This window comes from Gossypium arboreum, chromosome 5 (assembly GCF_025698485.1).
Source record: "Gossypium arboreum isolate Shixiya-1 chromosome 5, ASM2569848v2, whole genome shotgun sequence".
Classification (NCBI taxonomy): Eukaryota; Viridiplantae; Streptophyta; class Magnoliopsida; order Malvales; family Malvaceae; genus Gossypium; species Gossypium arboreum.
The window spans coordinates 33,287,914-33,302,326 of record NC_069074.1 but is presented as its reverse complement, the minus strand read 5'-3'; the positions used below and the strand labels follow the sequence as shown (position 1 = coordinate 33,302,326).

General features: G+C 32.4%; 1 protein-coding gene across 1 annotated transcript; it reads left to right on the top strand.

Moving 5' to 3' along the window:
* The first annotated feature begins 2,981 nt into the window (after window positions 1-2,981).
* Window positions 2,982-3,590, top strand: LOC108451340 (uncharacterized). The gene has a single exon (XM_017749041.1). It carries the CDS (start codon window positions 2,982-2,984, stop codon window positions 3,588-3,590), a length of 609 nt encoding a protein of 202 aa, XP_017604530.1.
* The last annotated feature ends 10,823 nt before the right edge of the window (window positions 3,591-14,413 follow it).

Below are 14,413 nucleotides of genomic sequence, written 5' to 3'. Positions count from 1 at the left end.
TGGATTCATTTTATTTTCTTTTTAATTTTTATCTTTTCTCAAAAACCTCTCCTCTTTCTGTCTTTTTTTTTTGTTGGTTTCCCACTATCAAATTTCTTTCTTTTCTTCCTATTGATTTTTGTCATAATCTCCCTTTCAAATCGCAGTGCTTCAGTTTTCCTATTCTTCGTACGGCTTGGTAAGTAGTGTAGTAAGGTTTTGCTCGGGTTAAGGAAGAATTCTTTTAAAGCTATTTTAAAATGATGTTGTCTTTTTCATTAGTATTGAGTTTTGGGTTGCTGGTAGCAGCGAATCGTGAGGAATGGAGCTCTCCTATTGTGGAATCATAGTATCGGGATTGTTCTGGAAGTTGGGTAAGTGATGAACGCTTGGATTTCGCTGTAGTCAATTTCTTTATTTCAATTTAATTGAGGATTTAAAATTGATTTTGGGGCGTGTATTGTCGATTTTTAGGTTCTGGTGGTCTTGGGATTACTTAGGCTTAAAAATGAACCAGGTGTGTAACGAGAACACGAGAAAATAAGGTTCAGTTAAAGCCGAAAATATGGCTTGCCGACGCCACACAGGTGTGTGCCCGACCATGTGTGACACATGGTCATATGGGTCACACGGGCTAGGCCGATTTAGGCATATAGGCCTACACAGGCAAGACCAATTTGGGTAAGTATGAAATTTTCCCTAGGGTCACATACGTCGTTTTGATTGACTATGGGCCTTCCATAGGATCGGTAAGGGCAAAACAAACCCTGATGCATGTTATCTGCTATTTTGATAGACTGATTTGAGTTTAGGAAACGGATATGCATGCTTGATTGTTTTATATAAACATGTATGATATCTGTATACGAGCATGCAGGTCATGTTAACTCTGTTATATCTGTATATCTTTATTCTGTATTTGTATATGGGGTGAAATTTGCATATGTGGAGGAAGTGTTCTATGAGGCAGCTTGGCTACAAACTACTCTGATAAGTGTCGTAAAGACACTATGTTGTATGTAGGGATGGGTAGGTATCTTATACCCCACATAGTGTGTTGGGATGGTCGGAGATGATGTATAGAGGATGGGGGTAGGACTTTGCATATCTGTATGTTTTTTTATAATCCGATTATGATATGATCTGATTCTATTAAAGACTTATGACTGCTTCTATTTTTATATATTGAGAAATCTGAGTTTATGTGTATGTATGACTCTATTTAGTTACACACTGAGTTTATGAAAACTCACATCTGTTTGTCTGTTCTGTTCAGGTAATCCTCAGACATAGGCGGGTTGGTGCGACAGAGTCTCAACGGTGACCACTAGTTGGCGAACTTGTTTAATTAACTATTTTATTTAAATTCTGGGTTATTTTGAGAGTTTTGTAATTTATGGACTCTCTGGACTGTTGTTTTAATTTCAATATTTTGATATGGTCTAGATTATTATTCCACGTTTTTTAATGAAACGATTTATGAAAACAAAGGTTTTTACACAAACAAATATTTTACCGAAAACACAAGCTCAGATTTCAAATGTAATGATTTCTAACTTCCGCTGCCAGATAAGTTTTATTGTAGGAGTAAACTATCGACGTTTTCCTTAATGAATATAATAGAATTAACGTGTTTATAAAACGTGGACTCTCTTTTAGTAACAAATTATTCGAGAAATTTCAACATGATAAAATTGGTTACAAAACCCTTCTTCGTAACATTCCTAGATTCGACTATAACGTTTAGGCCGGGTTTAGGGTGTTATAATTATGATATTACAATGTTCATTTTTATACTAATGATACGTAACATTAAACTTTATATGTGCAACTAACTTTATAGTAGATTATAATATACGATTAACATGGGTTAAGTAATTAAGTTATTTTAGGTTATTATGGAATTATGAATTTGTTTGAAATTCTCATGTTTAAGTTGTGAAATTGTTATGTTTAATTTATTTGGATTGCTTTTTAACTATTTTTGTTAATTTGCATTTATTTATTATTAATTATGAATTAATTTTATCTAAACTTATTTTTTTATTTTATATTTTTCTTTCAAATTCATATTCAGATTTTTACTGATTCAAACATCCAAAGATATGATTGAAAATGTTAAATTCAATTTTTTTTTTGCGATTGTTATGGAACTTTTAATTTGATCGAACTCTTATGTTTAAATTATTAAGTATATTTAAATTGTTGTAAAATTATTGTGTTTAATTTATTTGGATTGTTATTTAACTATTTTAGTTAATTTACTTTTTATTTATTGTTAATTATAAATAAATTTTACTTAAAATTATTATTTTTCATTTGATTTTATATTATTTCGTGAATTTGGATATCCAAGATATATGATTGAAATGTTAAATTGAATTTTTTTATGAATTCAGATATCTAACGGATAATGATATTTAATTCAGATTCAAATTTAAATAATAATACTTGGACAATTTATAAATTTGGATTCGAACAATTTAAAATGATAGATATAAGAGGTATTGCTAAAAATTATAATGATGTGTAAATAATGATATGAATAGATAAGTGATATTTACATGCACGTTACATTTCCAAACTTGTTTTTATTTCATCCATAAGAAGTGAATAGATGATGAAAATTTTTTGGAGGTTTACAGCAGTGAGTTTTTACAATTCCATATTTTATATATTTCTAAAAATGAATCGGAAACTTAGAGTTGATAGGGATAAAGTGACCTTAGATTCCTTAACAGAGTGGGTAATGGTATTAGAATATATTTGATATGATATGGAAAATGCTTTAAATGTAGGAAAGGAAGATACTTCCCCGCCAATTAGAGCTAATTTATACCTTACCAATCTTGAGAAGCCTAAAACAGAGCATCCATCACACCTCCCCCTCCCCAGTATATTACTTCAATTGTCTTCTTAAACCCAAAAGTTTAAAAAAAAAAAAAAAAAAAACCCTCCGAATGTTGAGTTGACATGATTGATGATCAGCCATTCCCAACCAAATGGACCCAAAAACAAAGTTCTCAACACATCGGGAACGAGCAACCAATCCGCTGGTGTGGTGTGCTGCTATCATCTGCACCATCTTGACCGTAGCAGTCATCATCGCAGGCATTGTTACCTTCATAGGATACTTAGTTATACATCCCAGGGTGCCTTACGTCAGTGTCATGGATGCTCACCTAGACCATATCCAGATTGATTATGCGGGTATTCTGGAAATTCAGGTAACCATACTAATTCGAGCCCAGAATGGGAACGAAAAGGCACATGCAAGCTTCTCGGATTCGAGTTACAGCTTAAGCTTGAACGGGGAAGTGGTGGCGCAGCTGGTAGCACCACCCTTTGAAGTAGGTAAGAACAGTTCGGTTGATTTTAACTATGTAGTGCCATCTTCACCCATACCCTTAAGACCAGATCAAGCAGAGGATGTGGACACGGGGTTGAAGAAAGATTTGATTACATTCGATTTAAAAGGCAGTACCTGGGTGAGATGGAGAATAGGGCACCTGGCTTCAGTTAGGTTCTTGTGTCGTCTTGAGTGCCGGTTGCGTTTCCATCCTTTGAATGGAACTTACATTCCTTCACGCTGTAGTTCCAAGGCCAAATAATTTCCTCCTTTTATTTATTTTTTGTTATATATACATACATATACGTATACATCTACATAGAATAATTAAGCCTTTCCATTTTCTTTTGTATGCTCTATTCTGTACATGCTCTGTTCAACCACTTCGTACCCAAGTTGCCTTTTGTTTTTCATCATCATCATCATCATCATCATTAGTATTATGTTGAGGATTCATTTATTGGTAAAGGCAACTAGGATTTCTTATACAATATTATATTTGTGTAAATTAGTGACAAGCATGGCAAAGCTTATTCTAAATGTAGATAGTTTTATAATTATTTAAAATCCACATTTCATATAATAAAAATTAAAAGGAAAAATTATTTTATTATGAGGAATAACTTAATAAAATCATCTTTATCAACTTTTAAAGAATTTAATTAATAAATTATACTCTAAATTGTATCACTTTTCTCAACTTGACACTTAAACTATTCAACTATTATTCAAATCACTTCAAATCTTAATAATACGATTATAAAATACTCATTTACTAATTATATCATGCCACACCAATACTTATTTTTCTAATTTTATATTATTTTAATTAATATTAAAAATAAAAACAATACGTCCCTGGCAAAATTTCATATATATGAATCTTGTTTTTTCATGGCTTCTAAAAAAAAGAAACACCACCGAGATTTAACGGGTTAAATTAGGGATAAATACTAAAAATATAAAAAATTGGAGAAATGGGCCAAAAATTCTAATATTTAGGGAAATAGATTGATTTTAAAGAGAGAAAATGAAAATGAGTCCAACATGACATATTTTCTGCTAATGTGGGTGAAAGTGCACTCTGCTGGACGCGCTTTCAGCCAACGGTAATATATCCCAATGGTTAAATTTCAAATCCCCCAATGACTATTTTATTTCCTTCATAAACCTAATCATTTTCACCACTTTTCTTTCAAATCCAATTCTCTCAAATCTCTTAGTTCTAAATTTTTCATTAAATTTCTATGAAAATCTTGTTGTTATAATTTTTTATTTCATATTTTATTCGTTTCAAGTGACTTCTAATGGAAATTCCTCTTATTCATCTTGACGACAATCACATCTTTAGCGTGCAATTGCAAATGGTAAGAAAAATTTGTAATTTTTTAATTTTAATTAAGTTCATTTTTAAGTTGTTAACATTATTAAATTTATTTATTTTTGTTGATATAATCAGACGGAAAATTGGATTCTGGAGATGTACCACATGTAATTGAAACTCAATTGCAAGAGGCGGGATTCTTACATGTGTCTTGTATGCTTGGAGTGTAATAGCCTGTTTTTTAGTGGTATCAAAAATAGTAGTTTCGGGGCCACAAGTCCGACGAGTGAGTTCATATAATTAGTATTTAAATTATACGAGTCAATATTAATTTTATAATGAATTTTAATATGAGGAATATTAACAGATAGAATTAAAAGTTAGTATAAGTGGTTCAGTTCAAAAGTCAAGTGATTATTGAAAACAAGGTATTAGGACCTCGTTTCTGTAATTTAAGGCTTAAATATTTATAGAGTCGTATTATATATGAATTGAGGTTTGGTTCGACAATTTTGATAACTTATTAGTTAATTGCGGTAAAAGGATTAAATTGCAAAAGAGGTAAAAGTTAATTGCTTTTGATTTAAAATAGTAAAGGGACCAAAACGATAATTAAATCATGGTAAAAAGTCCAAGCGGTGGTGGAAATGATTAGATCCACTAACTTTTGAGCTATTTTCTCATTTAGTCCTAATTAGTTAGGATTAAATTGAAAATTAAGTTTATTTAGTTGGAATTTAATAAAATTGAAGGACCAATTGTGCAATTAAACTCTCCTTGAATGGTAAATATACCATTAGAAGGGATAGTGGATGGTATTAGGCTTATAAATGTTGAAAATTATGAATAATTAGGAATGGTAAAATAGTAAATTGGTAATTAAATGAAATATAATAAAGAAAGGCTATTTTACTAAACCGAACCAAAAAGTTTTGATATTTACAAAAATGACCCAGGTTCAAAAACAATTACCAAAATAACTTGAAATGAACAATAGAATAGGGTTTTGGGAACCCAATAGCCGATACCACCTAGTGTTTTGGCCCCATAATTGCCTAATGTTTGTGTCAGGTTTTAAAAAATTAATTTTTTTTACTTTGGGAACCCAATGGTCGGCACCAGGATATTTTTTAAATTCGTATCATATTGGTATACAAAAATATCAATATTTAAAAAAAATTTGGTTTTGGCCTTCTAATGGCCGGCACCAGGGTAGCAAAAAAAAAATGGTGTTGACCTGTAGATGGCACGCATCAGGTACTTTTTCCATGTCCTAATGCAATTTTTTTTTTTGTCTTGGGCTTCTAATGGTCGGCACTAGGCTAGTAAAAAAACAAAATTTGGTTCTGGCCTTCTAATGGCTTGCACCAGGCTAGTAAAAAAAACAAAATTTGGTTCTGGTCTTCTAATGGCCGGTACCAGACTAGTAAAAAAAATTATTTTTTTGTGCTGGCCTGTAGATGGCCGGCACCAGGTATTTTTTCCGTGTGTTTTTTCTTTTTTTGTTTTGGCCTTCTAATGGCTGGCACCAAACTAGTAATTTTTTTTTTGTGCTGGGCATGTATTGACCGACACCAGAGTAAAAGAAAGAAAAATTTTAGAGCTAGCCATGTAATGGCCGACACCAAACCTTATATATATAGTGGGTGGTTTGAGTTCTGATAGTGTAAATGGATAAGAAAATATTTTTTTGAGAGAGACAACAAAATGAGAGTGTTTTGTAGTATATCATCAAATGAGTTTTTTGTAGTGGATTGTAAATGGGAGTTTTTCGTAGTGTACAACCGAATTTCGGGTTGAATTATATACTGTTATGTTTTAACGGAGTTGAATTATATACTGTCATGTTCACCCTAAAGGTTATGTTATTAAGGGTTGGATGACTTTTTACGGCATAGATGGCTAATCGAGATGTCCAACGCAGATGGACATTATCTATGGTGCAATAGCGTTTATTCTGCAACTTAGTAGGGGTACTGATGGCCGAATTTAAAAAAGACTTATCGTTTATTCTAGAAAGGTATCTCAGGGGACAATTGAAGAAGAAAGGGTACGGAGCTTTTAGGAAGTTATATTTTCTCATGGTTTATACAGCTGGTTTTCTGTTGCTTTTTAATTCTGTTGACCGTTTCAGCTATCCTGATGCAATGTATACCTGATTCAAGCATAAGACGATATATTGTGAAGAAACTACTATTGAAAATAATTGTATTATTTCTTTAGAATGTTTTTATTTTTTATATTTGTAAATTTAATATAGTTGTTTAGGGTTTAAGATTTCATTTTATATTTTGGTGTATTAATTTCTTAGAATGTTTGTATTTTTTTGTATCTGTACATTTAATTTAATCTGTAATATATGTAGTTTAAATTTAAAATTTTCGTATTAATTTTACTCATCTATTTGTAGTTCATTGGGTGTTTAAATTTAATCTAGTGTGTATTACTTTTGTTTGAATTTTTTTTGTATTAATATTGTAGAATGATTGTATTTTATTGTGTATGTAAATTTAATTTGTCGTGTACTATTACTTATTCAATTATTATTGTTAAATATTTCAAAGTTATTTATTCAAACAAATAATTATTTTAGAGAAACTAAATTAATATTAAAAACAGAATAATTAAAAAATAAAATAAATATTTACAGAATAATTTAAAAATCAAGTAAAAATTGCAGATAAAAATTAAAATTGCCATGACCTCGACGACGTCCCCAGCGCGGGCGTGTAACGGTTCGGATGACTTTGTTGGCGATTTCGTGCACCTTACTCAGGCATTTGAGAATTGCTCGATTCAGCCTCCAGTGTCCCGTCCGGTGTACTTAGAAAAGTAGAATAATCATATACACCATAATTGGGAGTTAACGGGTATTGCATGACCGGAGATACCGATGGAAAAATATCCTCAGTGGTGGCTATACGTGTTTTGGGATCGAGCTCCGGGTGGTATGAAGATGATCTAGACCATGTCGAATGTTGAGGCTGGAGGTCGTCACCAAAAATATCCTCGAATGATGGAGAAATTTGTTGCTCGGGCTTGGGTTCTAGGTGGTGTGATGATGAGCCGGATGGTTCATATTCAGGCTCGAGATCGAGGTTCGAGACAGTATCGAACTTGATGTTCCCGAATGGAAAAACTCGGTTACGACGCGGTTGTGCGTTCTTTTGTTGCCATCGAGAAGATTCCGGTTGTGCATATCTTTGGATTAGCATATAATGACCTTGGAATATAAAGGGTTTTCTGTGTGCCATACATCTTGCTGCGTACTCGGGCGTAGGAGAGAACCTTCCCTCTAAGATATACAAGAGAGGGTGCCTCGAATGTCGATGATTCCACAGAAATATATACGGTTCATGTTTTTGCGCCCAATTTAAAGCATCCCGACCCAAACTCTTTTTTGTCTATTTCGTGGACTTCTTTGATGTTGATGGGAGGGTTCAGGATAGGTTGTGCACAACCGAACTGCCTCAAAACCCGACCTCTATTGTACCACTCCACCATATAGAAATGAATCAACAGCATATTTAACACGAACAGCTGTTGCTGCTCGATAACCCATGATGACATGAGCGTCGCGATATCTTCCTCATCATATGGCATTCATATAAAATGCATAATATAGACAACACATTATTATTTAATTTTTTCTTGTGTAATTATTGTATTTAAAAAAGAAATATTTGGAATCGTATTTTATGCTATCCCCAGAATGAGTCTCTATCATCATAAGTACATAGGTACGGTGAATGATCGCCCGATTTTCGATACATTTGCCTATCTAAAAAAATGAGTATACTATACTATACAATTAAAAAATAGATGGCAAAACTGAACTATGTATTTACCTATTAACGAGTGGCTACACATGCAGTTGGTGGCTCACTGATGCTAGAAATGGTATTCGGTATAATGCCTAAGACCGCAGTAGAAGGCAGCAACCACTCATTGTTTTCGTAAATGGCTTTGTCGCTCAAGAAAGCTCGCGGTATAAGCATGCCAACACTGCAGAGCCCAAACTAAATCTTCTGGCAAGCTCAAGATCCTCTAATAAGGGGAGATACATTATTGAGACTTTATTTTGATTGATGTCCGGCAATAGTATCCCACCTATAAGTTGAAGAATGAACGCTCTTGCAATGCAGATAATGCCCATCTGCGTTGGACTGCTCGAAAGATGCTGCAAGTTTTCTTTTAACCAAGTAAATTTAATATAGGTTAATCGTCCTTCCTCGTCGTTAGGGGGTACCCTTCCAAGTAACCGCTCACAAGTGCCCCACGGATAGGGCACTCTTCCAAGCTCGGTCGCTGCTTTGCCATTTATAAATAGTCCTAGTTGGACTGCTACATCTTGTAGTGTAATAGTTAACTCCCCACACGGGAGGTGGAACGTATGTGTCTCCGGGTGCCATATTTCAACTAAGGCGGATATTAGATCGACCCGTAGCTTAGATATCTGAATGTACGCTGCTACCCCAAAATCTGCGACATTTAAATACGACAAAACTCTTCAATCGAAAAAATAATCGGGATCATGCAACCCAGGTTTCACAATTCAGTACAGATCCTGCATTTATAGTAAATATAGAATGTTACATTTCTCGTTAAAAAAGAATTTAAAAGAATATTTAAAATTAAATAAGACATTTTTTTTCTCGTTTACCTTATGCACATTGGCTACAATGTGGCTGTTTTCATTTAAAATAATATTAGGATTAGGATCCATGGAGTGATTGGCGATTGTCGGCAGTGGTTGACGGTAAACAGTAGTTTTCAGAGGTATTTGGAGGTGCTTGGTGGTCGTCGATCGAGGGAGGAGTAGCCCATTTATAGTGGGGGACCATTTGGCTAAAGTAAGGGCAAAATTGAAAAAAAAAAAAAAGCTAAATGTGGTCGGCCATTGGAAGGCCAAATTGGCCTTGGTCAATGACACATGCCTGATGCAAGACAAGTCATTTCATCCTTCTGTTTTTTTTCATTTCATTCCAATTTCATGTGCATTTCATTTCATTTTATTTACATTTTCATTTTCATTTCATTTAAATTATCTATCTTTCCATTTAAATTTAATTTTTCTCATTTCAAAATTTTTATTTTCATTTCAGTATTTCTTTTCATTTAAATTTATAATTTAATTTTTTAAACTTTCATTCCATTTCATAATCATCATTTCATTTTATATTCATTTAACATTTCATTTAATTTCATATTCATTACAAATTACATTTCATTTCATATTCATATTTCTTTTAACATTTCATTTCATTAATTTTTTTTAAATTTATTTCTTTTCCTAATATAATTTTTTCATATTAATTTTTTAATTCATTTCATATTTTTTCATATTAATTAGAAGTAGTCTCAATATCGGGGTCATTTCAATTTTTTTTCATATTTTATTTAAATTTTTCATATTTTATTTTTGTCAATTTAATTTATAAATTTGTTAAAAAATATCTCATTTTAATTTTTTCTTTAGTTTTTAAGCCAAACACCCCATTTATTAGGCCTGGTAAATGTCATTTCAAATTTTTTCCCCTACTGCAGACAGCCATTGCCAGCCCATTTCTTAGGCCTAGGCCTAGGCCTGACGCAGGCTTGCCACATATGTCACCTAATTTTTTTTTTTCATATCATTCCAATTTCATTTCCATTTCATTTCATTTCATTTTATTTCCATTTCCATTCCTATTTCCATTTCATTTAATTTATATTTTTTTCTTGTAAATTTATTTTTTCTCATTTCATTTAATTTATCTATCTTCCCATTTTAATTTAATTTTTTTCTCATTTCATTTATATTATTTTTATTTAAATTTAATTTTTTCTCATTTCATTTAAATTATCTATCTTTCCATGCAAATTTAATTTTTCCTCATTCATTTAATTTAAATATTTTCCTCATTTCATTTAAATTTATCTTTCTTTCAATTTTAATTTAATTTTTCTCATATCTTTTAAATAATTTTTTTCTCATTTCATTTAAATTTATCTTTCTTTCCATGTAAATTTAATTTTTTCTCAATTCATTTATATTATATTTGTTCATTTCAATTTTTTTCTCATTTCATTTAAATTATCTATCTTTCTATGTAATTTTCAATTTTTCTCATACCATTTATCTAATTTTTCATATATTTGCAATGTTTTTACAAAAAACATGCGCTCAATAATATATCATTCGTCATCTTGGAGTCCAGCATTGCAAGACGATTGATTGGAAACATAGACACGATGTGTGCATGTTGATCAGTTGTGTCCGGATGTTCGACACACAGTGCACAGTTTGGGTTCACCCGTCTCCCTGACATCCATATCATTTCGAATTCTCATCGATTGTGGTTGACCTTTAGGATGTCTACGGAGACTACGGTCAGGCACCATCTCGAAAGTAAGTGGTGGAACTTCCTAATTTGAGACATCGGGCATTACAGGAAATTTGTTCCCCCATATACGCAATGTGCGTTGCAACGTGTAGATCTTGTCTATGAATTAGCCAACATTTAAGTTTGCTCATGAACATGTGCACACGGATATCGAAGAGTCTGAAATATCTCGTACTTGCATAGCTTGTTTCGTAGATCAACTACGTACGACCTAGGTCGAAGATCCGAACGACGACCGATGTACTCTTGAACTCAGAAAGTCACCAAGTCGCGCGAATAAAATTCTGTGTTCATTGTTTGTGCCCTTCAACTATTTACCGCCATGGCCTTTCGGACGGCCTCAACGTACACGTGCCCGACCTCGATCTGCTTAGCTTGTCTCGACCCTATCCTAGGCATCAATGTGGCCAACCTATAAAATATTGTCGAGAAAATAGTAGAAATCGAGAGATGGCATGTGCGCCTCAATACAGAGTTGACCGCCTCTACCAAGTTGGTCGTCATTTGCCCATACCAAAACCTCTCATCATGACTTTGAGTCCATTGCCAGTTCTCTATGCTACCCAACTATGTCTAGAGATCTATTGGTAAATATAACATCTGAGATTCAAGCTTCGTGACTCATGAGTTACATATTTAATTTGAAATCATTATTTTAAATACAATAAAAAATTTGAAAAGTAATTTTTCAATAAAATACAAACAAAATTTTTTCACCTATGCTTACAAGTTCTTTTTTCAAATTTTTATTCTTATAATCTCTGTGGAAGTTTGCCGCAATGTGCCAAATGCAATAAACAGACCTCCACAGAACCTCCGATCGCCTTATCGCAACAAGTAATACTTTTGATCTATCTGATATAAGGCAAATGTTGTCTTCTCTGACAACGTGCCTCCATAGATTTCTGAGGAAGAATTTTCAAGACTCAAAGCACTTACACTCCACAATGGCGAAAGCGATCTGAAGTACATTTCGGTTGCCGTTTTGTGCAATAGTAATCAGGAGTATTTGCGTGTATTTGTCGTACAACCACGTCCTGTCCACCTACACCATTGTCTTGCAGTGAGGGAAAGCCCTAACACACGACTCAAACATCCAAAACAATCGTTGAAAAACTTGTTTTCCCGATTGTATTTTCCCGTTTGGGCCTTTATACAGTATTGTTTGCAAATCAGTCACTGTCCCGTACATCCTGGCTATCCACCCTTGAAGCTCGTTGTATGAAACATCCCAGTTGTAGAAGCCCAAATTGCCCGGGCCCGATTTCATCAAAACCCAACCAAACCTCTAAATCCACTAAAACCCTTAACTCATGACCCATTTACATCTACCCAAACCCATTACAAAACCTAAATATTAAACCCAATTCAAAAGCCCATTAAGCCCCCCCCAAAAAAAAAACCAACCCAAAAAAAAAAGAAAAAAAGAAAAACCTTACCCAAAAAAAAAAAAAGAAAAAAGAAAAAAACCTAACCCAAAAAAATAAAAAATAAAAAAACCCTAGCCACCTAACCACTTTCCCACTTGCCCCATTTTTCCTTCCATTTTTGATATCCATTGTCTACCACCACCACCTACAAAATAGAAAAAGAAATAATAGAAAATCATGTAAAAAATGGCTATAAAAAAGCCATTCAAAAATCATGTAAGGGGGGGGATTTTTTTTTGGAGAGTTTTTGGGAGAGAAAGTTATTGTAAAGGATTTTTGGAGAGGTTTCTTTTTAAAGTAATCAAGGAGAAGAGTTATTGTGAAAGCTAGTTTTTGGAGAAGCTAGTTTTTTTTGAAGATTAATCAAAGATCAAAGCAAAAGAGGTTTTTTTGTCTATTCTCATTTTAAGTTATTTGTTTACTTATTGTTTTCCTTTCAATCTTATTTTGTTTCTTTTATACGAAAGTAAAAAAAAATAAAAGGAGGAAGCTTACCCATTTTTACCGAAAAAGTTTTTTGAGGTCCCATTGCCGTGTACTGTGGTGATTGACGCCATGGCATGATCTAACAACCGGACGATGGTCGACCTTGTGGCGAAAAATCATCCACCCTCTCCCTCTCTCTCATTTTTATTATTATTATATTTCTTAATATTATATTATATATTCTTTTAATATATTAGGTATATTTTAAATTCTATATTACGTATATATATATATATATTTTTATACTATTTTATGTATATATCTTTAATATTATATTATTTATATATATATATATATTTTTACATGTTATCTTATGTATATATCTTAACTATATTATGTATGTATTTTTAACACTATATTATGTACATATTTTTAATATTATCACGTATTTATTTTTTTATATATGTACATATTGATGTAGTATTATTAATAGTATTGATTTTTAAACATCATTATTATTTCTAATATATATATTATGTATATTTTTTTATTTCTATTTTATTTTTATTTGTCAATATTAATTATTATTCTAATATTTTGATATTTTATATATTTTATTATTCACATCATTATTCGCATTTTTTGACAATAATATTCTTGGATTTTTTTACTATCATTTTAAAAACTTTTACATTTTAATTTTAAGAATAAGGCAATGTACCGATTTTAACATTAAGTCATCGATTTCATCGCTATGTTGGGTGAAATTAATCGGCTCGTGTTAAAAACGGGACGTCCTTCTAAAAAACAAAAAAACTTGCAACTTCTCATTTCCTTCAATCGGATCACACTTAAATGTCAAATTGAATTCGTATTTTTGAAAATCAAGACAACATGTGTTTAATAAGATACCAATTTTGGGCGTCGCGAGGGTGCTAATACCTTCCTCGCGCGTAACCGACTCCCGAACCCTAAATTTTCTCTGGATTTTAACGTAGACCTAAACTTAGCATTTTATTTGTTTTAATAAGAGATCTAATAGGTGTCCGATCACACCTAGGAAAAAGGATCGGTGGCGACTCCCTATTTATTTCAAAAATCAAACGTCAAATTTCAAACTTTTTTTCAATAAATCGCCACAATTAGCGACCAAGCTAAGCTAAAATTTTACGTCACATACATTGGCGACTCACTGGGAACTCCATTTTTGAGAGTCTAGTTGAATTAAACGCGTGTTGTCAAAATTTTCAAATTTCCATGTTCAAATTAATATTTAATCATGATCTTTAAGTTTTGTTTTTTTAAAAAATCATACATACGTATCTCCTAATTTGTTTTATCTTTCGTTTTAGTTTTGTAGTTTTAAAATAAATGGAAGGATTGCAAGTTTCTCCCACACACCGTGCACTTGCATTTTGCATAACATAAGCTCTCTACCCGGGCTCTGTCCGTTTAAGTGAAAGTAAACGCTATGCCTTGGTGAGTTAACTCGTCCCTCCGTACAGGCTAGTGAATACTT